The sequence below is a fragment of the Mustela nigripes genome, chromosome 5, assembly GCF_022355385.1.
Source record: "Mustela nigripes isolate SB6536 chromosome 5, MUSNIG.SB6536, whole genome shotgun sequence".
NCBI classification, from domain to species: Eukaryota; Metazoa; Chordata; class Mammalia; order Carnivora; family Mustelidae; genus Mustela; species Mustela nigripes.
In genome coordinates this window covers 16,899,618-16,926,805 of record NC_081561.1, presented here as the reverse complement: position 1 = coordinate 16,926,805, position 27,188 = coordinate 16,899,618, and the positions used below count along the sequence as shown (strand labels likewise).

The 27,188-nt window shown below is 47.0% G+C and overlaps 1 protein-coding gene and 1 pseudogene across 4 annotated transcripts in view; one reads left to right on the top strand and one right to left on the bottom strand.

Moving 5' to 3' along the window:
- Positions 1-27,188, top strand: part of KIF13A (kinesin family member 13A) — a 203,826-nt gene that overhangs the window by 148,683 nt on the left and 27,955 nt on the right. For all 4 annotated transcript variants that reach the window (XM_059399512.1, XM_059399510.1, XM_059399509.1 and 1 more), the window contains exons 14-24: positions 3,059-3,145; positions 3,245-3,411; positions 9,436-9,649; positions 13,795-13,957; positions 15,260-15,400; positions 16,159-16,308; positions 18,340-18,501; positions 19,223-19,396; positions 21,230-21,381; positions 23,393-23,525; positions 23,737-23,883. In XM_059399512.1, coding sequence (XP_059255495.1) covers positions 3,059-3,145; positions 3,245-3,411; positions 9,436-9,649; positions 13,795-13,957; positions 15,260-15,400; positions 16,159-16,308; positions 18,340-18,501; positions 19,223-19,396; positions 21,230-21,381; positions 23,393-23,525; positions 23,737-23,883 — 1,690 coding nt within the window. The remainder of the gene's footprint in view (positions 1-3,058; positions 3,146-3,244; positions 3,412-9,435; positions 9,650-13,794; positions 13,958-15,259; positions 15,401-16,158; positions 16,309-18,339; positions 18,502-19,222; positions 19,397-21,229; positions 21,382-23,392; positions 23,526-23,736; positions 23,884-27,188) is intronic.
- Positions 21,895-22,481, bottom strand: LOC132018480 (small ribosomal subunit protein uS3-like; annotated as a pseudogene).

The window sequence follows — 27,188 nt, the reverse complement described above, 5'->3', positions numbered from 1 at the left end:
TGAGTGTTTAATTTTAGTGTCTCTGTTTTCCATTTATAGAAGTTTAGAAAGCCCTTTTTTCGGTAGGTCTGGTCTGTATTGAGAGAGTCTCGTGTCTACTCCACTGTGTGCCTTTAAGAATTAGATTTTTACTTATTTCCTCGTCTTTGTTTGAAAATTCTATCTCTGGGATTGTTGGGGCTTCAGCCTGCCTGTGTGTCATATCTGCTGATAACTTTGCTTCCTGGAACCACGAGTGGTTCCACAGGTGGGCTCAGCTTCAGGAGTAGGTTCTCCATAGGAGTCTCATGGTCTGGGTGACGGGACATGAATTGTAGCAAACACATTCTGTACTTGCTTCTTGACAAGTACCCCAGGCATATGTCCACTTGGAAATTACTTTTTATGCTAATTTCTTGGCCTGGGTACATTACCAAAAGAGGCAGTTTCCATAAATTTTTCTTTATAGTAGTGTAATAAGAGCATACTATAAATGGCAAAGTGATGTTTATGTGTGTGTTCAGAAGTTCATGTGGGTGTGTGCACACGTGTGTATACTTGCATGCACACACCTCTAGAAGGTTCCCTTAAAGATACAGATGATCACAGAAATTAGTAATACATAAAAAGGCAAAGGTTATTATAGTCATTTCTCATTTGCTCTGGAATTGTCTTTAGTTTTATTCTACAATAATACTGCCCAGTAGAACTTTCTGAGATTAACGGGAAGGTTCTGTGTCTGCGAGGACCGTTTCGGCAGCCACTGGTGAGGCAGTGCTCTTGGGTATCGACATACAGCTAATGAAAATGAGGGACTGAATTTTTAAATTGTAATTCAGAGTTTAAAATAATAAAGGACACTGAGGGACACATTTCTCTTCTTCATACTGCTGTTCCTGGATATTAGATTATAGATTCATTAGATATGTCTGGATGTCTAGATACCCATCTCTCTATCTATACACTTAGATGTGTCATTTAGATACCTTCATAAACTAGGCAAATGTTTTCCTTGAAACATTCAAGTAATGAATGTTTGTTTTTTAGGTCGAAGAGGTAAGTATTAGTTTTCACCATCCTATTTGGAATTATGGAATAAATGAGTCCATAATTCCAAATAGGTGGACACAGACCTTTGAAGCTTGAGTTAGCGTCGGGAGTCATTCTCGTCGGCAAGAATAAAGGGAACGTGTTAGTTTAAGAGATAGACACCCAAGTTTATCGTGTTGTTGTGTGACAGATGAAAACCATTTGAGATGATGGTATTGTCAGGGGTTTTTTTAACCAACAAAAACACCTAGTCCCTAAACTTGAAATGTGACTATCACAGAGGGTTTATTTTTACGCGTGCGCTCTCCTTACTCTGTGAGTCTGAGCTGGAGAGTCCTGTAAAGATTAGGAGCCAGATAATGGATTCTGTGAGAAAAGTAATGCATTGAACAACTAAAACTACAAAACTAATCACTATCTTTCTCCCTCAGACTTCACCTGACAGTTCTTTAGCAAATTAATCTTTAGTTAATTCTCTTCCTGATTGTTTTAATAGCAGCAAAATCTCTTTTATTAAATGAAGGAAACATTTATAAGAAGACTACAGTTGTCGGCACTAAAATTTCTGGAGGACCTTTCCTCTCCCCCTAAGAAAAGTCCCAGTGGCAGGGCTTTGACTGTGTTAAAGAATCCATTGACGAGATCTTCCGATTGTCAGGAAATCCTGCGAGGTCTGTTAGAGTGAGTTATCCACAGCCGCTGGATTCCTGCCCCCTTGTAGCCAGTAAGCTGTAGCGAAGCTGTGAGATGGGGAAGAGCTGGGGCTTCGGGATTTGCTTGAGACGATCGCAGGGCACGCCACCCACGGCATGGGACGTGCCGGAAAGCAGAGACTCGGGGTTGCTTCCCCCATCTCCAGTTGTTTGTCTTGTTTTTACAATTTGTTGGGTAGCTATTTGGGATTTAAACCTGGTCCTCTTTTCATGTTCTCCCTGTTTTTATCATGGAGAGCATCGGATGTAGGAAGTGGGAAGAAGAGTGTAACGAGCCCCCGTATATCCATCATCCAGCTTCGAAAGTGGACACTTCGCTGTCCCGGTTTTATTATACACCCTCCGCATCACCTCCCTCCCCTCTGAGTTATTTTAAAGCAAATTCCAGATACAACTTTATCCGTAAATATCTTAGCTTGTATTTCTAAAAGACAAGTGTTCTTGAACTTTGCTTCTGTACCGTCACACCTGAAATAATTAAAATAATTCCTTACTGCTGTTCCTATGTTGAGCCAGTATTCAGATTTCCCCAGTGGTATCATAAATGTTCCTTTTCAGCTGTTTCTTGAAATCAGGATCAAATCAGATTCAACCATTGTCATTGGCTGTTGTGTCTCTTTTAGCCGCAGGTCCCCCTCCCTCTTTTCCTCCCCCACCCCTACTTTTCCTTGCATTTATTTGGTGACGATACCTTTCTGTTTCCCACACTCGCCATCTTGCTCACTGCATACCATGGCATCACGTACTGTCCTCCACCACCTTCCGCAGTTCCTAAATTGGCATTTCGGTATAAAAGCTTGATCAGGTTCTGCCCAGATCTGGACAAGAGCATTCCGTAGGCATTCTCGTGTCTGTTTCCATCAGGAGGACGTCATGCCTCGTTGTCATCTGTGAGTGCTATTGGGGGCCTTTGGTCATTATTGCTTAGATCACGTGCTTTGATAGCGCTTACAATTCTATTATTCCCTCTTTAGGAATTAGTAGAATACGTCTGTTTGGTGTTTTTTTGTTTTTTGTTTTTAAGATTTTACTTATTTATATGACAGAGAAAGAGAGATCACAGGTAGGCAGAGAGGCAGGCAGAGAGAGAGGGGGAAGCAGGCTCCCTGCTGAGCAGAGAGCCCCATGCCGGGCTCGATCCCAGGACCTTGAGATCATGACCTGAGCTGAAGGCAGAGGCTTAACCCACTGAGCCACCCAGGCGCCCCAGTAGAATACAGCTGTCAAGAGAAACTTGCCCATTTCTCTCTTTGGCTCCTGGGGCCCCGTTGTATGCTCTCTCCCATGGAGCTGATTTGTCCCCCGTGTTCCATCAGGTCCTGTGTCAACGGCACCCTTGTCTGCAGCGCCACCCAGCTGTGGCACGGTGATCGGATCCTGTGGGGCAATAACCACTTCTTTAGGTAACATCTTTGTGTTCCCTCATATTTTCATGAACTTTTTCTTTCTGTTATCGGAGTATAAAACAAATCCATTTTCTCTAACGATGGAAAACCCCACAGAATTAACTTACCTAAGAGGAAGCGGCGAGATTGGTTGAAAGACTTTGAAAAGGAGACGGGCCCGCCGGAGCATGACCTGGATGCAGCCAGCGAAGCCTCGTCAGAGCCAGACTACAACTACGAATTTGCACAGATGGAAGTTATCATGAAAACCCTGAACAGCAATGGTAAGACCTCACCTCCGGGTCCCGGCGTCTTCGGCAGCTCCTGTGTCTTCACGCAGTTCAGTCAGGGATGCACTTGGGAAAGTGGAGATGTCGTTCTGAAATGAAGGCACAAACCTTACTAATTTCCTTTTTTTTTTTAAACATTTTATTTATTTGTGTGACAGAGAGTATGAGTGGGGGGAGAGTGATGCAGAAGGAGCAGCAGGCTCCCCGCTGAGCAGGGACACTGGGCTCCATCCCAGGACCCCAGGATCGTGATCTGAGCTGAAGGCAGATGCTTAATGGACTGAGCCACATTGCTCATTTCTTACAGAGGCCATTGGGGAGGGGCTAATGAAAGTAGCCCAGGGCCTGGTCTACTCCCTCAATTATAATTAGGAAGTGGCTGGTCCCTGTTTTGAGATCTGTTGCTCCCAAGTCAGTTTTGGTAACATTTCCGCAGCCCTAGAGTACAGAAGGATCGTGGTGAAATTCCTTTTCCAATTTCCCATTACTGAGTTTGTCCCTTCTGAATCCTTCAGAACACAGAAATCCCCAGCAGAGTCTGAACCCAGGAATTTCAAATGGAATCTAATGGGGAGATAAAAGTCACGATATTTTGCTAAAAACTCAGTTGGAAATGATGCCACCAAAGAAGCTTACTTAGTCAGTCCAGGTAGCTTTTACAAAAATGATCCTACAAAGAAGGGTTTTGTAGGCTCTTTGCTTGACTTACACACCAGCCTGTCTCAGCTTTTTAAGGAAGAGATTTCCAAAGCATTATTTCTAGATTCCCTCTTTCCAGAAAGTTCTCAGTGTTTTGTATTGAAATTCTTCCCTCTATATCTAAAAGGTAAGCCTTTTTTCTTCATACACACTTATATGCATTTGGTAAAATCCAGACCACACTGATGCCTGTTACAGAAGTCTACAGGTTGTCTTCCATTTCTTGGCTGTCAGCTGGACAGGAAAGTTCCTCTCCTCCCAAGCACAAGGCTGCATTTCTGGGACCAGAACTATCTGACAGGGAAGTAGAGTTGAGGCTACCTTCAGGAGCACCTGAGAAAGTTTGTTTTTGGTCTTTGTTTTATCTCACTTTCCCAGTCAGGAGTCTTTGGATACCTAAGGATCCCTGCCTTGAACCTGTGAGGACCTCGGGAGCCTCTGCCTGACACGGCGCAGGGAGAGCATCTCGGTCTCCCAGCGGGGCTCTCCCCGGAGACACTGAACTTCTGCACTCTGTTTTGGGTCAGCCTATCTGAGAAGAATGTAAGGGTGGCTGGAAAACGTCAGTCCGATCTCCAGCATATCAAACTGGGGATTCCACTGTAGGAATAAAGACGCTGACCTTTTTATCTCTCTGGGTTTTTAGCCTCAAGGATCCCCTCTTCTTAGTTATAAAAAGGAGGTACGAAGAAAAGCCTAGGTGGAAAAACAGGTGTGATGTGTTTAATACGGAGAATATCGAACACCACCAGAAAAGAACGTCCATGAGCTTACAGGGGCAGGTTAGCCGCTGTGGCTTTGGACGCTGTACCATAGGCTGGGCACAGCTAGAAATCAGGCTGCGGTCCACCCTGCTAGTTGCTCCCCGCAGTTGGGAGGAATCAATCCCAAAAGACATTCCAAAGTGGTGTTCAGACATCAGAATCACATTAATGGGCCATTTTCCGACGTGCCTGAGCATCAAGTCTCCTGTGAGTAATTTTTGGGAGACCTGAATGGATATAGGGTGTGACAGGAGGGTGTGGGCCCCAAGCTCCAGGTGCAGGAATGCGTGTTGGGAAGAACCTTCTCTCTTTACATGAGATTACAGAATTCTAGATGTTTTCTAACAGCAGAGTATCTAAGTGCCATCCGTTTAGTCATCTGTCATCCCACGTTACAGAGTCCTAATTTTATTGTCACTATGTTCTTATAATTTATATTAGAGCCCTGAATCACTGATGAGTATTAGTATGTGTTTGTTAATTCCTCCGGTCCTCTTAGCCAAACCAATTAATGAGTCACCGGGGGCTTGGCTCCTGGTATTAACGTGAGTTCCCATTTGTCCTCCAGATCAGGCCTTGCCCCTCCCCAGTGTTGATTCATCTATTTCAAAGTAGTGTTTCCCCCCCACACACATGTTCCCCAATTCCCCGTGTTAACTGGGGCTTCCCTCCGGTGTGCTCTGACTCAGTCCCCAAACCCCAGGGCAGGGCAGGGCCGGGCGGGGCGGGGCGCGGGTGGGGGGGTCGCTCCTGTTCATGGAATTCACCTCTGTCGCCAGGTGGCTTCCCGATCATCAGCCTGTCTGCCTGGTGGTCGTCCCCCTGGTGGTCCTATTTGAAGATCCTCTTCCCTCTCATGTGGTTTCAGACGAAGCTCCTCCACCAGCGCTGGGATAAAGGTTTTACCGATCAGCGTTAGCATGGCGGAGCTTGACTGCTTGTTAGCCGTGCTGCTGGCCGATGCTTGTGCTTCTGCCCTGGCAAATTCGGACTAACGCGACCAGGAACCTGACAGAAGCACTCCGTGCTCCTGATTGAGGCGTGCGCCCTTTTAAGTTGTGACCCCTGCCTCCCCGTGTCCCAGCTCCATTGCCTTCCCATTGGTTCAGCTCTGGACCCTGTCCTTCCCCTGGGCTGCCACCAGCTCAGAATGTCACTGGCATTACTGCTCCTGATGCTGATGGCGGGGTGACCGTGGGGAGCTCAGCGGTGCAGGACTCTGTACTGGACATCATCGACTGACCTGCATCGTCCCAGAGATGAGGATGCTGTACTTTTCAAATCTCTAAATAAGGATCTAAAACCCAGTTTATTGGTATTAAGAGTAGAAGCCAACCTAGTTATCTGTGGACGGTAGTGTGTCCTTCCTGCAGACTGAGAAGGAGGCACTCGTGCGTTTTCGGAGAGTCCGCGGTAGCTGTAAAGGAAAGAGCAGTGGAGGGGCTGGTGAAGAGTCATTGAGTTCATTCCCTCTGGGATTAAGAGTTGTTTTTTGTTTTTCCCGAAGGATTTATTTCCCTTCAGTTTGGTGCATTGGGCACCTGGGTGTGAACGAAAACCGATGGTTTATCCCGTCAGTGCCCTCCGGCTTCTACCGGTGGCACCTCTCTTTTCCATTCTCCCGACAGATAAATAAGTTTGAACATGGTTACATGCCAGATAAAGAATAAACCAGCAAAGAGGAACATGCTATATGCCATAGTCAATGTGGTCCTTTCTCTCTTCCTAAAACACCTCCCGCTTTGGTGGCTTGGCCTTGGGCTCCAAGCTCACTTAGTTTTAAATCCCTTTGTTCAAGAGGAAGAAAATGATGAGGAGAAAAAGAAACTGTGGCCAAGTTTTGATGGTTGGTCGGCTGAGAATAGGCTGAAGTCTTTGGCTTCTGTCCTGGGCTACATCACAGAGTCAGGCTGAGCTGCTGAGTAGGACGATCTGTTTAAAAACATGCTGTGTAGTGATCCAGGCTTGACCCTGGCTACCTGAAAAGACAGCATCATCAGATAGTGTAAGAGAAAGACTTGTGTTGAAGTCAGAGGCGCAAAACAGGTAAGACAGAACAAAATCTTAGCTCCTGTATCTTGACTCGGGCTCTGTCCAGTGTGGTCTGTCCCTGGGCCCCGGGGCAGGGCTGACCGGTCTGTACAGTGGGAGGCTTTGGGGAGGGATGCTTTGAGCCGTTCCCTCGTCTGCATCTGCTTCTTGGTCTGTGGCCACTGACGAAGCCCCGTGATGTTACATCACAGCGTTAAGTCATGGCATCTGCCAAGGCAGTTGAAAGCAGCCTCGGTCACGTGGCCTCTGCATTGCATGGAAACTTGGGGTGCAGTCCTTTCAGCCATTTGGGATCGTGTGTGTTTCCACACACCATGGACTAACAAGCAGGAACGAGAACTGAATGTCTTACCCGGTGGCTTTTAGCCAAAGTCTTAGAATATTAATTTTTATAAAACGGCATCTTCCCCAGTTTTCTGTCTCTGGAAGAGATTTATGAATGCTAAGGTAGGGCCCTTGAAAACCAGGCTCCGTGGAGGTATAAATGTTTGGTGAAGACCCTGTCCTCCTTTTTTTAAAGCTAGAGCCTAAAAGGGGAAAAGTACGTACTGTTTGAGACATGTGTATTTATAAAATTCTGAGACAGTTTTTTCTCCTCTAGCCCTTATATTTAAAATTTCTTCAGACCCCTTCACCATATTATTCATGGACTTTTCGCCAATTTACATGGCGAGGTCAGAAGTTGTAACGTTTCAGAGTACGCAGATGTCTTACTCTGCGGAAGAGGTCTTACCTTGCCGTGGTCTGTGTTTAAGACTTTGGGATAGCTCTAGGAGTTCGTTTTCCATCAGATTTTCAGGTGGCATATTTTAGGGACTCCCTTTCAGGACTCTGTGAAGAAAACTATTTCTGCTTTGAAAAAAATGCTGAATTTTATACCTGAAAAGAACAGTAATTTTTTTTTTTAAATGTCTGCTTTTTAACAGAGTACTAATTCTGAGCAAAACACTGGAAACAAGAATACTTTATCAATTTATTGGTAAATTTGATGTTCTGCCGCCAGGTAGTTAGGTCTGATCTGAGTGCAGAACCCTAGCTCTGTGATCTTAGGGCAGCATCTTTAAAAGGAATATACCCCCCATCAGGTGTGTTGCGAGGCTTTCATGAGGTGGTGCATGGGGAGGGCGCAGTGCCTCTTACCTGGGTGGAGGCCAGTGGCTGGTAGAATTCTTACTGCCCTGTGGTTGTCGTTTCTTATTAAAACGACTCACCTGTACTCTGTGTAGATATCCAGTGATTTTGTTTTGAGTTGCTTTCTACTGTTTGTTTAGTATAATTTAACCTTTTTTTTTTTAAGCTAACATACTGTCTCTTTTACTGCTTACATAGAAGATTAGTGAATTTAAATGGTAAATTTAAATTTTAAATCTGAGATTAAATTTTAAACATAATCGATAGATCGGGGCTTCTGGAAAAGTCGGTCAGGAACCATCATTGCACGATGGAAAAACTCGTCTTGTCCTCTCCGTTCCCCACTCTGTCCTGGAAATTAAGCTGAGAGTCTGTCTGTGAGAAGACAGCACGAATAGCAGTAGTTGAATAACACGCAAAGGTGTGACAGGCCAGTCTGAGACCGTGCGTCTCCTGCCCGTCTCGTGCGCGTCAAGGAGATAGTTACTGGGATGCTGGTTTTCTTATTCACCGTCCAGATGTCTGGCGTATTGTTCCCCTGCAGTCTGCTCACTTGGAGATGTTGGTAACTTTCTCCTGTGGACGTGTGCTCAGTGCCTGCCTTCCCCACAGCATCCGGGGCAGCGGTCATGGCCAGGCTAATGTCCGGGCTCCGCAGTGACCCCTGCCTGTACCACAACCACTGACCGCGGTCTTGGCCCCTTTGAACAACCAGTTCCTTGTTCACCATGTATGTAGCCCATCTCTGATCTGCAAAGGCAAAAAGTCAAGACCAGCCTGTTGTTTTTGCAAGTGAATTCTTCCCCCCCTCTCCTTTTCTCTCTTTTTCTTTTCTCCTTGCAAGTGAATTGCCCTCCCAGACACCAGCACCGGAGAAGTTGCCAAGCACGTGCTCCCCCATGACAGAAACCCAGGAGTAATGAGATTTTTGGCTAAAATCAGAAATACAGACCCATCGCCATATACTAAAACTGGTGCTAAGTGGGGATTGAAATTGATTACCATAAAAATGAAGTCTTGTGTGGCTCTGTGTTCGAAGCTCAGAAGTCCTGAAGTTCTTAGTGGGTCGGAGCCCAGCGCCTCTCCCATGTGCTGGTAGTGAAGTACTGATCTGTCCAAACACGGGAGTGAGCTCATTGCAGTGAAGAAGCCTGTAGATGTCGGGAGTGTGTACGTGGAAGGTGTTCATCCACAGTGTTAGCAGAAGGGCAGTGGGGAGGATTTGATCCGGCAGGGCCCCTGGGCCACGAGAAAGCATCTGGAGAGGCTAGATTGGGGAGCAGGGAGAGAATTCTCGCTGGAAGCAGCACCCGCAGGCCACCCTGTCGTAGCCATCATGGAACACACCTCGCCTTGTTTCTTGGCTCCCCAGACCCCGTGCAGAATGTGGTCCAGGTGCTGGAGAAGCAGTACCTGGAGGAGAAGCGGAGCGCTTTAGAGGAGCAGCGGCTCATGTACGAGCGGGAGCTGGAGCAGCTCCGCCAGCAGCTGTCCCCGGAGCGGCAGTCCCCGAGCAGCGGCCCCGACCGCCTGGCCTACAGCAGCCAGACGGCCCAGCAGAAGGTGACCCAGTGGGCGGAGGAGAGGTAAGCATGGGACCCCTGGGGACCCAGGGTCACGACTCGGGGCCTGGGGGCTCTGAGGGGGGCATGGTGAAGGGGGATCAACCTAGCAAGGGAAGAAGTCTTAGTCCCAGATGTGGGTCATTAGTGAGTACCTTTTCCTCTCCGAGCTACTGTCCAGCCTCAGGATATTTACTGCAAAGTTAGTTGTTAAGGACTACCCCTCCCCCACCCTTCAGGAGAAATGGCTCCAAGTGACGATGCCACCGGTAGGTATGGAAGTAGAGAAAGTTTGAATGCTCCTGTAGCATAAAAGCATTTGGGGGGTCTCTCTAAATATAACTGCAACATTAAGATACCGACTAAATGTGAATTTTCCAGATTTATGACTTCTAAGTATGTGTCTCAGAACCGAGGTAGTGGTGGGAGAAGCATCAGCCTAGAGTTCAGTCCGGCATTTGTGGATTCCTGGTGTTCTCAGCGCAGCCTGGGCGCGGTGCTGCCCTCACAGTCCCAGCGGCCATGGGCCATTGGGATGGGTCTGTCCGTCCCGGAGCCGGCCGCTCACCTTGCGTGTCCTCCCCGTCACCCGCCTGGTCAGCGAGGAGGCCGGCGTTTGAACCCAGATCTGCCCGTAGCCCTCTTCCGAATTCCCGCACTGTTACAATGACAGCCGTGACCCAAGTGGCATTTGTGTTTGCCGAGCGTGGTCCAGGCACTGGGTGTTTTGCGTATATTCATCTCATCTTCACGACTGCTACTTGCGTTCATCATTTGCATCCCGTTTCCCACGTGAGGAAACAGGCTGAGACGTGGACTGCTTCCCCCAAAGTCATTTTTTTAGTATACATGTAGACATATAACATTCTGCACTATTCTTTTTGCTCTTAACATTTGTGAACATTTTCACTGTCATTAAACAACTACTCCTGTACTGTATTAGAGTCTGAATTCCTTTGGATGACCTAGACTAATTCTTTGAACTGGTTTCACACTGTTGGATACTTAGTACTTACTAAAATTTTTGCTTTTGTAAACAGTGCTGCCAAGAACAACCTTGTGCACAAATCACTGTGAACATCATTATTTATCTTCTTATTACAGATTCCTAGAAGTAGAATTGCCAGGTCAAAGTGCAGGGAAAATACTAAGGCTTTGGATGCAAACTGAGAGTCTGCCTCCTGGAGTCACTGAGCTCGCAAGTGGGGCCATTGGGATCAAAGCCACGGAACTCTGATTCCAGGGCCGGGGCGCTGTGGCATCTCTCACGAACAATGAGATACTTAAACTGGAGCCACATCCAGGGAAGATGACCCCTAAGAGGAAAAAAGGAAGATAAGGGACCCGAACCCTGTATACCAGGCTTGCCGTAGTAATGCAGTCTATTGTTCTAAAATAAGACAAAAGATGGGGCGCCTGGGTGGCTTAGTGGGTTAAAGCCTCTACCTTCAGCTCAGGTCATGATCCCAGGGTCCTAGGATGGAGCCTGCATCGGGCTCTCTGCTCAGCAGGGAGCCTGCTTCCCTTCTCTCTCTGCCTACTTGTGATCTCTGTCTGTTAAATAAATAAATAAAATCTTTTATAAAATAAAATAAAATAAAATAAGACAAAAGAGTCAGTGGCATTTTCCCCAGGAGCTGCCCCCTCACCTGTCTGGATACTGAAGTCAAGATTTATCCTGCTTGTAACCCATTACTCTTCATCTTTTTCTGTGCCTGGGTAAAAGACGTGAAGGTTATCAGATAGTGCTTTTTCTGAAGCGCTGTCCTCTCTGACTTCACTGTGAGCTGGTGGCTTTCGTCTAAGCAGTAGCGGGCTTGGAGGTAATTGTTGTGATTGGACCCACTGATACCTTTCTATTTAGTCTCCCTAATTACTTCTCTTTGTCCTGAAGACTGTAAAAGACAAAGAGGCAACCAAAAAAGTGGATTGTTTTTAATGATAGTATTTTTCAGTCAAGTGTTAAAATTTTTTTTCCACTTGCCTTAAGTCCAAACTGATTTTCTTTGAGGCTCAAGTTCTGAAGAAGGAGGAAGATAGTAAGGATGATATTTTGGGGGTGTCCTCCAAGGAGAGGAGAGTGGTTGCAATATTGATTTCACCAGAGTCACTGGATAAGATGAAGATGTTGTCAATGATGGGTCATTGTGCTAGAAGCTGGGCCTCTTACCTCAATCAGTGTGGGTGTGGCTTGTGAAATACTGAGGGACTCATACCTAAGTAAATATTGAGGGGCTGAAAATTGAGTATATGTCAGAGCTAGTGAGATTACAAGGAAAACTGGAGATGTACTGTATTCTTTGCAGACATTTACAGTGTAGTGTAGAGCAAGATACAAATATGTGAAACATACATCGTAATAGTAAATTAAAGAACAGTTTCATCCAGCAATAGGCAGTGTTGCAATTGCATAATTATCCCTTTGTCATTCATCCCTGAGCTGAAGAGAAACTTCCGGAAGCAGGTAATCAGCCTCATTCCCTGAAATGTCCCAAGTGCCCAAAACAGTGGTGTGTTTGATAGGTGCGTTGTGAGTATGGAGTGAGATTCCCGATCTGAGTGCAGAGAGCTCAGGAAGGGCTGGGGTGGCTAGTAGAGGGTAGGACCCTGTTCCGTGGAGCCTTCTGCAGCAAGTTCATGGGGAAGGAAGGACTTCAAGTGAGTTTGAAGGGTGACGACTGGACAGGCAGACAGGAGGTGGGAAACGTTTGAACCGGCAGGTTGGCATAGACAAATGGGAAGCCGTGGAGAAGAGGAAGGTGTGTTTGGGGGATTACATAAGAGCTGTTTTTGTTTAGCCTAAGAGGTGGTTACAGAGGAGGAGAGCAAGCTGAGTCCAGAGCTGTTCTGTAGGTGCAGAGGAGGTTTTGAACTGAGGACTGACCTGAGACAGGGCAGGGGTTATGTGGCTGGGAGGGAAAAGGGAGAACCCGGGGGTTGTGAGGTCGCTGGGGAGGGGGGTGTGAACCAGGAACCAGGGGCTATGAGAACAACAGAGAGATTTAGGAGATATTTCAAGGAAGAGTCAACGAGGCTTTTTTCTGGGTGTTGTAGAGAAGAGAAAAGACAGAGCTGGCTGAAAGAAGTCAAGTTCGGATAAATGGAAAAAAAAAATGGTGATATCATTTAGTAAAACCAGGCAGACGGGATCTGTGTGTCTTATGGGTGGGTTAACTTTTATTAACATCTTGGCAGTGTGCCTCCTGTGCCACTTCTACGGTGATGAGAAAAGGATCAGGGATTGGATGTTCCAAGCTCCTCTAAGGGCACAAGGCGTGTCAGTGGTAGAAGAGAGCAGCTAGATAAGGCTAGATAAGCGTTCTGTTAGTGTGGGTTACCTGTGAGTCCAGATTCTCATGGGGAACCCAAAAGTACTCTTCCTTTCATTCACAGTTTTGGGGTATCCCACAATGGGCCACACACTTGTCCGGGAATTAGGTGTAATGACAAACAAAAAAAGACCTGGTTCTCGCCCTGGCGTGCCTGCGGCTTGAATCATTATACAAATAAATGAGCAAGACTAACTAGGACGAATGCCGCTGAGACACAAGACGAGGGGCTGGGAGAGCATGTAATAGGGTTTTGACCTATATTCAGAGTCAGAACATTAGGGAAGGTCTCACCAGGAAGCACTGTTGTGCGGAGTTGAAAAAGTTGAATTCCTGCTGCCACAGAAGTCCCCACTTCTGGCCTTTTGTCAACTGAAGAAACCGTGTGAAACGCTTTCTCCTTATGGACTCCAGATTTCTCTCCCCTCCCCAGCTTCCCTTCCCCCAGCCACAGAAACACACGGGAAGTCATAACCAGTTCTTTTCCCTCAAGAATTCCTTTATTGGTTTTTTGGCAGCATTGTACCAAAATCTAGCAGTTTTCAAATGTTAGAGGATTTAAAATAATGGTTTTTAGTCAAGCCCTTTCACATATTTTGCTCCTCATCAGCGGTGGCCAATAGGGAGCCCCCAGTACCCTTGTGGGTGGAGGGCAACATTAAAAAAAAAAAAAAAAAAGCCACCAAATAACCCCCCACTTTAAAAAAAAAAAAAAAAAAGGTTGAAAATTATCTCCAGAAAGTTTTTCTACCACTTTCTAATAATATGACTCACTTAGAACCAGGATTACAGTTTCCTTTTCTTTCAGATTTTCTCATTTCCTTGCTCGCTACCCCGCAGGGACGAACTCTTCCGGCAAAGCCTGGCAAAGCTGCGCGAACAGCTCGTGAAAGCTAATACCTTGGTGAGGGAGGCAAACTTCTTAGCTGAGGAGATGAGTAAGCTCACTGACTACCAAGTGACTCTGCAGATTCCTGCTGCCAACCTCAGCGCCAATAGGAAGGTAAGAGTGTTTTTAAAGAAAACGAGAACAAAATGCATAACTTACGTACCATAAGATAGAATATATACCAAAGAACATCCAGAGAACATACACAACATACATCTGAACACCATCCATGAGGAGATTTTGATGTGAGCCAGAGTATTTATTATTTTTAAGACTTCCTCTATGTATTTTTAAAAATTTTTTTTAGATTTTACTTATTTGACAGAGAGAGAGATCACAAGTAGGCAGGGAGAGAGGGGAAAGCAGGCTCCCCGCCGAGCAGGGAGCCTGATGTGGGGCTGGATCCCAGAACCCTGGGATCATGACCTGAGCCCAAGGCAGAGGCTTTAACCCACTGAGCCACCCATGCACCCCAGTACCTTTCTTTTATACACAGAACAACTTTTTGCAGTCACTGGGAAGTTTACCGTCATTTCAACTTGAAGAATTTTTTTTTCCCTTTAAGGACAAACTTCAAAAGAAAATAATTTTCACCTGTTTATGTTTCCCTCCCGCAAGCAAACTAGAAATGAGTTAGGGAGTATTTCATTCATCTTTCTGCATTTTGCTCCTTGACCAAGCAGCTCTTTGAGAAATTCGTCTTAATAAGTCCACAATCATAGAAGTTTTTTAAAAATTGATGTGCTTTTTGCAGAAGGATGCTTATCATAATGGCCTGTATAGTGGCAAAGATTTGAAAGAGCTGTGATGTCGATCAACATCATAATTTGTCAGATGAATGGTACATCCAAATAACAGATTTCTATGTTGCTATTAAAATTCATGTCTGTGAGGGGCCCCTGGGTGGCTCACTTGGTTAAGCCTCTGCCTTCGGCTCAGATCATGATCCCAGGCCCTGGGATTGAGCCCCGTGTGGGGCTCCCTGCTCAGCGGGGAGTCTGCTTCTCCCTCCCCACCCCCCGCTCGTGCTCTCTTTCTCTCTCTTAAATAAATAAAGTCTTTTTAAAAAGAAAAAAATCATGTCTATGAGGAATATTTAACTACACAAGAAGATATTCATAAAAGCTATGGAAAGAGGATCAGGATAGGAGATTCACAGTTTTGTTTGGTTCTGCTTGTGATTAAAATAAGCATGTGCATGGGTATACACAGAAGATTTCATCAATCTTTCTGCATTTTCGTTGGGAATAAGCCAGCATATGCCTAGGTGGTAGAATTTCATCTTCTTTCTGGATGCATTATGTATCTTTTTCAAACTTGTTGCTTGACAATAACATCTATTGCTTTAACAATCCAAAATGCTGGGACAAGGCTCATTTGGTTTGTTGTGTGTGTTTCTTTCCCTTCCCTCCGCAGAGAGGAGCCATCGTCAGTGAGCCGGCTATACAAGTGAGGAGGAAAGGAAAGGGCACCCAAGTTTGGACCATTGAGAAGCTGGAGAATAAATTAATTGACATGAGAGACCTTTATCAAGAATGGAAGGAAAAAATTCCTGAGGTAAAAGAGGCAAAATGTCAAGGAGATTTGACCATGTTGAAAGGGCAGAGCGTAAGTGCTCTCACCGTCAGAATGCACACATGCGTGGCTGGGAATATCGACAGACGTGCTTTGGACGTTGATACTAGGAAGGGACGTAGCAGTGACCTTGAAAGGGGTCTGAGTTGAACTTGTCATTGAACATGCGATGTCCACATGGACAGGAACTAAATGAAGAGAACACATGACATATGCCTAGTCGGCAGGGTTTTTGCTACATTTCAGGGGAAATGAAATAGAACAAAGCAAATCCAGACTCTTTGGTCAATGTGACAAACCCACACGTTTGGAACCAGCTTGGATTTCGTATTTGTTCATGCTCCCACAGCTGTGATCATGCTGGGGAGATTACAAAGAATAATTCTAGAAAGCACAGTCCATTTCTGTGGATATTAGTAATGGACCAGGACCCTCGGTGAGGGAAATGAGGCAAAGCAAGGGGACTGGAGTGAAAAAGCCTGTACGCGGGGTGCCAGAGGGAAGAGAGGCAGTAACTAAGAAAGTCCTCGGACATCATGTAGCCCCCCCAGCTATCAAGCCCCTCCCACATGCTGCATTTTATTTTTGTAACATGATTGTAATTTTGCTTTTTTAATTTTTTTTTTTGGATAAATGCTTTCTCTTTTAAACATTTTTAAATGGTAGTTTTAAATAATATTACCCAAGTTGGTGTTTTGTTTCCTCCTCCCCTCCCTCACTGCCCCCTTCCCACCCATCAGGCAAAGCGTCTCTATGGGAAACGAGGTGACCCTTTCTACGAAGCCCAAGAGAATCACAACTTAATTGGCGTGGCTAATGTGTTCTTGGAGTGTTTGTTCTACGATGTGAAACTTCAGTATGCAGTTCCTATCATCAGCCAGCAGGGGGAGGTAAGGCTAAGCCATCCTCGGAGGAAACCGTTGAAGGGGGTGTGTGTCTGTTTGTCTGTCTGTGTGAATCCAATTTAAGTTATGCTCTTGAAGCAGATCAGGAAACTACGGTGAATAGTCAGGATCACATTCTTCTCTGCTCTTACTAATAGAAACTATCAAAATTAAATCTTTTTTTTTAAGATTACAAGATTAAAATCATGTAAGAGTATTATAACTTTTTTAAAAATTTATGGTTCACAAGGTTTTTTTCTTTGTTTTAATCAAGTTAGAAATCCCTGGGAAACCAGAGTCTGCTCCATCACCGTTTATCTCCCTTGATGTCTTAGGTTTGTAATAAACTCAAATTCCTCCCCAGCCCCTACGTGGTCTTCACAAGATACAACTTGGGAGCGTTATTTTGAAAGCTAAAGTATTCCAGGAAAACAAGCTTAACATCTTCTAAAATACAAAAGGAAACAAAATGGTTCCCATTTCTGTTATTTACTTGTATTAACCTCAGTGTAGGCCTAAAACATTCTAGAAAATAGTCAAGTTCACACTTTTTTATTTTTATCCATTTATCATCAACTGATACTTTTATTTTAAATTTAGCAACAATACTGTTTCGTCGCTTGCCTTTCCGTAACGTGCAGACTTGAAATACTTAGTTATTGCTTGTGGTTTTTAGGGCAGCCTATGGCCTGGGATGCCATTCTGCCCACAGTGAGCCAGGAAACAGAGCCCAGGTTCCCGGCTGTGTACGTGCACAGCTCGTGTGCTGCGTGTGGTAGCCCTCCACCCCCCGCCCCGGGGGCATTCTGCTCTAGAAGACCAGCGGGCTGGAGGTGCTTTCTCCCATGTGAAAAATGGCCATAGCTCTTGTGGCAAAGGAGTGCAGTGACTCTGCCCTTAGTCGGGGCTTCTTAACGCCAGGGTCTGGGTGAGGCTTTCGTCCCTCTGCAATTTTACTAAAAATGTAGTAGATCCTCAAAAACCACTGGAAAAAAAAAAAAAATCTTGAGAACCATTGTCTTCAAACCGATTTTTCGCATTCCCCCTCCTCTAACGGCTTCCTCCATATTGGTCTCACTCGTTCAAGACCATCGACGAATTCCTCAGGTCTCCGCTGCCAGTGGAAGTTGGGTCCGACTACCTTTAAAAAAGAGCCTTACTATTTAAGACGACAGCAGCACCCACAGAACGTGTCACCTTCACAGCTCCAGCCGCTGCAACCTTACCCCGTGTTATGAAAGAAGCTGGGCCAGTGATAGCCCTGGAGGATGCCAAGTGCAGGATAATCCTTGTCCTTTAACTCAGTACCGTGCACCCAGCGGCAAGGGGGACCCTGCTCATCTAGAACCTACCCGGAGGACCACCAGGATATTGAGGACATGTTAAGCCTTTGGGGGAGGGAGGAGCAGTTTTAAAGAAGGGTCTCCTTATAACTTTGTCCTTGTGTTTGTCATTCCTCGTGGGATGGCTCTCATCCCGTGGAGCCCGCCTCTCCCCTGCTCCCGTGTGAGTCCCATACCCGTGCTCTGCTCCCGGGAGAGTAGACGCTCCAGGAGCCGGGCGACCGTGCCTTCCGGTTTACTGTTGTCAAGGTCGTGCTGCGTGCAGTTCCCGGCACACGGTTGGTTCCTGGATCGATTTAACCCATGACAACTTGCACACATCTCTGTGCCATTTGTCCCTGGATTCCCACGGGGCAGGAGTTTGATAGCAGAGTAAATGAATGAATATATATGAAGTAAGATAAGCCACTCCCGGTAGAACATGATAGCTGCCTTTACGTCCTTCCGTATAGAGGGATGAGAATGAAGATGACTCTAGAAGGGAGTGGCAGAGAGGCGAGTTTGGCTCCGAGTCAGGCAGGCTAATTGTTCGGGCAGGTGATGCAACGGGCTGGCTGCGGAAGGGGTGAGCGTCCCGCCACCAGAGCTGTCCCGGAGCAATGGACCGGGGATCTGGTGGCGTGCTGTCTGTCCTAGGTCAGGCTGGTGCCACGGGACACCTGTTAACCCACAGGCGCTCTGGTCCCTGCTGCAGGTTGCCGGGCGTCTCCACGTGGAAGTGATGCGCGTGACGGGGACCGTCCCGGAGCGCGTGGTGGAGGATGACTCTTCGGAGAACTCCAGCGAAGGCGGGAGCCTTGAGGTCGTGGACAGCAGCGGGGAGGTCATCCACCGAGTCAGGAAGCTGACCTGCCGGGTGAGAGGACGGGGTGGGCGGGCAGGCGCCGGGAGGGGCTGCATCACCCGCAGCAGTTCGACGGAACATCTCGGGAGTTTCTCCTGGAGCGTAGTAAATGTTACGCTTTGGGGCCATAAAACAACGGCAGGCAGTCCTTTCTCCAGAAGTAGAGCGCACTTTTTGATGCCAGGGGATGAAATTTTAAAAGTCCACGTGCCTTTGGCGAGCAGGAAGTGCATACTGTTCAGTGAATCGTGCTTTTCCAGTAAAGGTAGCATCTGTCAGAGACTCAGCCACTAGGAAAATCTGCGAGGCTGTGTGCCTTTGTTCCCGGGCTCACGAGCCGCCGTGACGGTCAAGGTACAGACTGATGATAAGCGGGACCCTTCACATGCCAGAGGTTTTCAGATGTCAAACGAATAACCAATTTATGTATTTCGTCTCTGACTCTTTTTTTTTTTTTTAAGATTTTATTTACTTTATTTGACAGAGAGATCACAAGTAGGCAGAGAGGCAGGCAGAGAGAGAGGGAGGAGGAAGCAGGCTCCCTGCTGAGCAGAGAGGCTGATGCGGGTCTCGATCCCAGGACCCTGAGATCATGACCTGAGCAGCAGCTTAACCCACTGAGCCACGCAGGCATCCCTCATCTCTGACTCTTAAAATAGAAATACTTGAAGGAAGCATGCATCGGGTAATGTCTTTATCAGAATTATTTTGCTTTTTATTTTTATCTCTTCAGGTAAAAATAAAAGAGGCAACTGGGCTTCCCTTAAATCTCTCAAATTTTGTCTTCTGTCAATACACATTCTGGGACCAGTGTGAATCTACAGTGGCGGCCCCGGTGGTGGACCCCGAGGTGCCTTCCCCTCAGTCCCGGGACGCCCAGTACACCGTGACCTTCTCTCACTGTAAGGTATGGGCACTGTTACAAGATGGGCTACACGGAGACAAGGGACCTGGGTGCCATTCAGAACTCTTCTTGTACCTTAGAAGCTCCCCCACAAGAATGTTTAATAAATGTAATATGTCTGTTGCACTTTCTAACCTCAAAATGTGCTTCAATACAAATTCAGATGGGAAGTGTTTAAAATAAAATCTGAAAGGCCTCTCCTTGATGTCTTGGGCCCTAGAGGTGTAACGACTTGTGACAGTTTGTACATATTTAGATAAACTATTTTCTGTGCCCTCCGACTTTATCTGTGTGTGATGTTCACACAGCAGTGGGCATAGGTACAGTCTCTTACTGTCACGCGTGCCTAACGTCTTCAGAAAGGTTTTTGTTTGTTTGTTTGTTTAACAAAAAATATGGTCAGTATGTATATTGTGGAATTATACCCTTTAATGTCTATGAACCTCTTCTCGTTCTTTGGAATATGGGATAGCAGTCCTAGCATCACATTCTAATGCACCATATGAGTTCTTAAAGAAAATGTCAATAGACAAGGTGAATTTTTGGTGGCTTTTGGTTGGCCCCCTCGTGTGACCATCAGCCACCTTCCTGGTTTTCACGTCAGACAGCCCACAGCCCACAGGTTGTTTCTGAGAGACACATGCTACCTTCTGTTGTAATTTTGTTTTTCCTTGCACAATCCTTAACAGGTACCCCTTCCTTTGGAAATTGTGCTTTTTCTTTCTGGCTCTGCACCTGTCAGATTTCACATAGGTAAAAGACTGTCAAGTCTCTTTTTCTGAAAACAAATGATCCACTTTTTTTTTCTTTCACCTATATTCACCAAGTCTGTTTCTCAAAATCCTTATTAATTATTTTTTGGTTATTGTTGCCTAAATACTCTTCTAAGCAGTCCCCATCTTTCTTTGGGTCCACAAAGCTATTGCTGTGGAAGGATGAAGCCTGAATTTTAAGTACATTCTAACTAACCACTGGTTTGACAAACGCTAGTCGCAGAGACCTGGAGTCACTGTGACCTTGGAGTCACACTTGGTGTGACTTTGGGGTGTTTTCATCAGATGTATAGATTGTCCTAATGGATCATTAGTTTGTTTTCCTTCTAAAATTCTGGCTCTGTCTCCGAATACAATAAGTGAGAAGATAAGTAGTAGAATGTTAAATCATAGAGCATGGATCTTTCCAGAAATGAGAGCCGCAGCATAGTCTTCACCAGAGACATCACTAAGATGTTGCTGGAAGGACCCTCCGCTGGGTCCCCCACCTGCCGCTTTGTTCCGGTGCTTCCGTAGGGTGCGTCCATACTCCTCCATCTGCTCAGCCTTCTTTTCCTCACGCTCCTCCGCCTGCGTTTTGTGACGAGGAGCTAGGGCGGGCGTGTTTGAGAGCGAGAGCACGGAATCATGAAGATAATCACAGGAAACTTAATTCTGTTCTCGCTCTCCCAAGCCATAGCAAGGAGCAATCAGACGTTCTTTTTTTGGGATGTGCTGATCAGTCTGCGGCGGCGGGTGGTCTGAGTGGTCTTGCAGAATGGCAAGGAACCAGATGTGGGGGACACGGACGCACTTCTGCACCTCACAGGCACTGGGATGCGGGACAGGACGCTCCCGTCAGTGTCCGCCTGATTCAGCAATGGGGTTGCGTCCAGTCCCTTCTTCCTTGCTAGTCTGAAGAGCCAGTGTTCCGGGTCTTTGCAGCAGCACAGGTGGTTTTCAGGTTGGGATCAGAAAAACCACCTCCAGAGCGGGTCCCTGCCGCACGGAGAGGTAGAAGGGAAATGTCGCAGAGCTCGGTGTGTGACTCTCGTTGCCCTTCCCTTGCTCCCGCTTGCCCCAGGACTACGTGGTGACAGTGACGGAGGAGCTCCTGGAGTTCCTGTCCGACGGAGCCCTGGCCATTGAGGTGTGGGGCCACCGCTGTGCCGGGAACGGCAGCTCCATCTGGGAAGTGGACTCTCTCCATGCGAAAACGAGAACGCTGCATGACAGGTGTGTACTTGACCGAGTGTACGCGGGCTCGAGACTGGCACTAGCCCAGAGGGTAAGAGGAGGAGTCCCCGGCCTGTCTCCTCCTTGGCAAAATGGGAACGATAAAAGGAGTTAGTGGGCATAGAGGGTGTTTGATGCGGGAAGGGGAGTCTTTTCAACAAACAGGACGGAAACAGTCTCCTGTCTGCCTTGGTCAAAACTAGCCTTGACCTTAGCTTTGCACGATACACGAAGTGTATTTTGAGTTGTATCAGAGCCTTACGTGTGAAATAAAACTGTAAAGCTTATAGAAAGAAAAAAAAAAACACAGTAGGATAGTTCTCCTTTTTCCCTTCCTTTTTGGAAGATTTTATAAAAGTCTTTATAGAGCAATACTTGGACTCCGGGTCCGGCTGCCAGGGAGCCCATGTTGTGCTGCGCGAACAGGCTTGGGCATGGCAGGTGCTCCGGCTTCCCGCCCTCTGTTCCACGGCGGAGGTGGGGAGCAGTGTCTCATTATTGGGGTCCCAGTGCTCACATAGTGACGCAGAGACCTCTAAGGGCCCGTCTCATCCTTGGGTCCCAGGGAAGCACGATCTTTGCTTTGTTGCCCGGCACAGCCCGTCTGAGCAGCAGGTTGTAGGGTCCCCAGTAGAACCATCAGCCCGGCCACAGCCCTCTGTCCTCAGAGTTTCCCGGACACCAGGCCCTCACTGTTCTTACTGTTCTTTGGCCCCACTCTTCCCGGGGAAGCACGGTGCACCGGGGCAGGCCCTCCACACAGCAGGGTCTCCTGGGAGCTGGTCACTCAGAGACCTGGCCTGGGTGACAGCACACAGACCTCCCGTGGCCAGCTTTTTAGCATAAAGCTCTCCACTGCCCTCGGGGAAGTCAGACGTCTGCTGAACCACCACGGTCGGCTCTCAGATCCACCAGCCCTCTTCACCAAAGGCTTTGTACATCCTGGTGGCCAAGGTCATGATTTCTGTGCCGGTTCCTATAACTCGTACCTCAGCTCCAGGGTAGGCGTGCTCAGCCAACTCCTGAGTGAGAAGCTCGTTCCTTCGAGCTTTGAAGATGCCGTTGGCCACAAGCTTCCTCTTCTTGGGAATTGGCCCCATCTTCCTGTCCAGGAGGGTACTTTCTTGGACATTCAATCCTCTGCCTCTTCCGTGACCCAGCAGTCTACTCCTGGCTATTTCCCTAAGAAAAATGAAAATATAAGTCCGTAAATAGACTTGGTCACAGATGTTCGTGGCACTTCTTGTAATATTCCCACACTGCCAACAACCCAAACGTGTGAGAACGTTTGATAAACAAATGGTACTACTGGTCATGTAACAAATACTACTCAGCTACAATAACAAGGAAAAGTACTGTGGAAACCCATTTGAATGAATCGCAAAAACATCCACTGAACCAGAAAGGTCAGACCTAAAAGAGTACACACTAGTGATTCCCTCTCTCTGAATTTCTGGAACAGACAGAACTAATTTATGGCTATATGGCTGCTGTGGGATGCTGTGGGTATTGAATGGGAAGGGGCATGAGCAAACTTTCAGAGGCAGGCGATGGGGTAGTGACAGAGGTGTGTGCCTTTTCACAACTCATCAAACTCCACTTGAAATGTGGACATTTCACTGAATATATGTTTACCTCAATAACGTAAAGAGGAGGGCGCTTGGGTGGCTCAGTGGGTTAAAGCCTCTGCCTTAGGCCCAGGTCATGATCCTAGGGTCCTGGGATCAAGCCCTGCATCAGGCTCTGTGCTCGGCGGGGAGCCTGCTTCCCCCTCTCTCTGCCTGCCTCTCTGCCTACTTGTGATCTCTCTCTGTCAAATAAATAAATAAAATCTTTTAAAAAAATGAAGAGGAAAGACTTCTACCATACGGTTGTTTTGAGAGTTAAATAGACGGACGTGACAGCACGAGGCCCAGCCCGTAGTAAGAGCTCAGGGGATGGCGGCTCATTCCTGCGGCTCAAAACATCGCTGGGCAGTGACGTCGTCGTTCACTGGGACGTGGTTTTGCAGGTGGAACGAGGTGACACGGCGAATAGAGATGTGGATCTCCATTCTGGAGCTGAACGAGCTGGGGGAGTACGCGTCCGTGGAGCTCCACCAGGCCAAAGACGTCAACACGGGCGGCATCTTCCAGCTCAGACAGGTGCTGGGCGCCGTTTGGTTTGTTCCGTGTTTTCTCGTTGTCCGACTCTCGCACACCATTTCTGGGAGTTTTCTAATGACGGGCTTCTGTGTCCCTGGTTCTCCTCCTTCCTTTACCCTCTGCCCCCACCCCTTCTCGCCGCTCCCGTTCCTGGTGTCCCCTGGCGCGGCCTCCCCCCCACTACCGCCACCGACGCCCCCGCCCTCTGCAGGGTCATTCCCGGAGGGTGCAGGTCACGGTGAAGCCCGTGCAGCATTCCGGGACGCTGCCGCTCATGGTCGAAGCCATCCTGTCTGTCTCCATCGGCTGCGTCACTGCCAGGTCCACCAAGCTGCAAAGAGGGCTGGACAGTTACCAGGTGAGACCAGCGGATTGAGGTATTCGGCGGCGAGGCCCGGTTAATGCAGGGTAAAGGCAGCCAGTGGCCGGGGATGGAGACCTTCGGGGAATGTGACAGCACTCCCTGACTTGACCTTACGGTCGGCAGCTTCCCTTCACATTTCCACCCATGGCCTTTTTGATGAGATTTGAAAGACGCTGCTGGCTTAGCGTCGATTAATAGTAATCTTATGTGTAAACACGCATATGGGTGCCGTGTTACTCATCTGCTTCTGGCAGATTCCATTTTCCAGCAGATAAGTGGGGGGATTTGGCACGTCCTCCTGGCCCCATCCGCTCTCGCGAATACAAAACTGCCCCTGTACGCTGGCGGAGTTAAACATTCCTGTGAAAGCTTTCTTTTTCATGTTTCATTTAAAAGTTGTCCTCATGATCATTTTTGTCCATTAAGCCCTCTTTTACTAAATCTTCTGTTCTCAGAAGATTGGATGGCGCAGTGGGAGGCGCCTGCGACTCTTGATCTTGGGGTCGTGAGTTTGAGCCCCATATTGGGTGTAGAGATTATTTTTTTAAATAAATAAGTAACTGTTGGTAAACCATGAAAGGTGAAAACATCAAAGAATTGACATTCATGTTAGCAGTCCCAGCTCTTCATTGCTCCGTGAGAATCAACTTTAAGATTAGGAACTTGTCCGCAGGGACCTAAAAGAAGGCATGTACTTCCCGCTGAGCCCCCAGGTCACTGGTATGAATTAGGGTCAGGTATGAATTAGGGACTGGGAGGAATCGGCCCACCAATCTCTGCCTCCCTCCCTGCCACACGAGGGAGGGGGCACTCCCCAGTGTGACATTTCTCTGTGGAGTCTGGACAGAGCCCCAGCCCGTCTTGAGAATGATTCATCTTCTGTCTCGGTTTCGTTGCACTCCCTGGCATTCAGGCCAAGACTTCCTGAAAGCCAGGAGGAACACCGGCTTGGCCCACCAGCCCTTAGGAAGGCGCAGTTCTGGCAAACTGCCTTCCTGTCCCACCAGGGCCAGAATTGAACCTGGTTCTCAGAGCCAGGGATAGTAGGAAGGAAGGCATGAGGACAGTCTACTGCTTTAGGGGAGACTTCTCCGCCAGACTTTTCCTCATGTGTGGAGTAGGCAGTTGGGCTGTGTAGGTTCTCATCCCAGCTCAGTCCCTCCCTTGGCCGTCAGCTTTGGGGGTGGCTGCAGGGCCTGGGAGAAAGGTCACCAGCCTAGAGCCAAGGGGACCTGGATTTTTCAGTCTAGCACGGCCCTCCTGGTTACCTCGTTGGGATAATGCAAACCTCTAGTTCCCTTCCTCACTTCTCCAGAATGTTGAAGTAGACTTAATAATTCCCTGAGATCCCAAGCTATACTAAAATTTTAGGGCTTCATAAATCTCTGATCTTAGAACTTTGAATTTGAGCCCTAAGTCATGACCTATAAAGCGCAGGGATCCTCAACTGACTACATGTTCCCATTTGAGGGACCTTATGAGGATGGATTATTTGCGCTTTTAAAACTGCTCTACCTCCTGAGTTGAAACTGATTTTTGTCAAAATTCGTGCTTCCGCCAGTGCTAAATGCTTTTTAAAGAACACAGTACCAGTCGTGCAGATTTAAACTATGACTGTTTCAGGGCGCCCGGGTGGCTCAGTCAGTTGGGCAGCCTTCTCTGGATCTCAACTATGATCTCGTGTCAGGGCTGTGAGTTCAGGCCCCATGTTGGGCTCCATGTTGAGCTCCACACTGGGCATGGAGCCTACTTAAAAACAATCAATATAAAAACTGGCTCATTTTTTTATAAAGATTTTTTAAAGATTTACTTATTTTGGAGAGAGAGAGAGCAGAGGGGGAAGAAGAGTAGATAGACGCCCTGCTGAGTGCAGAGCCTGATGTGGGGCTCGATCCCACAACCCCAAGATCGTGACCTGAGCTGAAATCAAGAGTCAGATGCTTGACCGACTGAGCCACCCAAGTGCTCCTTAAACTGTGACTATTTTAAAGCTTTTAATTTTCTTTGCATTCATGCTCAAGGTCCCGTCCAGAACTTATTTTGTTGACATAAATACTTGAGAAATATATGATGCCATAGCTCACACCAGTCCAGAATATGCTGGTTTCACAAGTTACACATCGTGGAAGCTCAGGCTGGTTCTCCTTAGTCTTTGCTTGGAGGATCTCCTTAGTCTAAAAAATAATAATGATAAATTTGAGCTACTTGTACTTTATTCAATAATATGGGGATTAAGTCAAGAAAAATTACTTCAGGGGGCATCTGGCTGGCTCAGTCAGTAGAGCATGGGACCCTGACCTCAGGGTCATGAGTTTGAACCCCACGGTGCATATAGAGATTACTTTAAAAATAAAATCTTAAAGAAAAAAAGAAAAATTACTTCCATATTAGGCATGCATTTAGTAAGTTAGTTATTCAAATGTAACAGTGTGTTCCAAACTTTTTTTTAAAAAGTGGACTTTTGAAGTCTATACAGAGAATACATTTAACTGTATTTTTAGAGCACTTTCAAAAAGCAGTATATATTGAAGTATACTTACATATGAGAGTAACGTAATTATATTTTTAAAGCACTTTAAAAAGTTTGTCTTTTTATGACTAGACCACTTCATTGCCTGTTTGAATATTAACCCTCCAGTAACTGTGGAAGAAACGAAAGACGATTATTACATGGGCCAGCGTTCATTTGCATGGAACATGACTTCCTAGAGATGGTTATTCCCTACCAGTGGAATTTTTTTTTATTCTTCTGTCTAGGGAAACTTGTCCTAACTCAGTCCTTTTCATTTTCAACATGGTGATTTTGTTCTGCCAAATGTTTTTTGCCAAAATTGTTACTTTATGCAATTGTTGTAAACTCTTGCCATGGGTTTAGGACAGTTCTGATTTTTCTCCGCTGGTTGGTTTGATGCTAACATAACCAGTAGTGGACAACAGCAGATCCAATATCCAGCATGGCAGGCTGTGCTCTTGAGACAGTTGTCCGCTGAGGAACCCTGTCTGTGATTAGACTCAGGCTCCCAGGGGGCTTTGGCCTGGGAGGATTCCCTCAGTGCACGTGGTGTGGGGCGGTGGGGAAAGGACGCTGAGTGGGGCGACTAACAGCCTGGCTTCCAGTCCTGACCCTGCCACGATTTGTGTGATTCTTGGGTTAAACCTGAAACCATTTCATCCTTCAGGGCCCTGGCTGCCTCACGGCTAAACTAAGAGGTTGGGCAGTAGAGTCTAGTTCCGCCATTTTGTCTTTCTGAGTACTTCCCACATCTCAGGTAACCCGCCCCAAAATGCGTAATGATAGG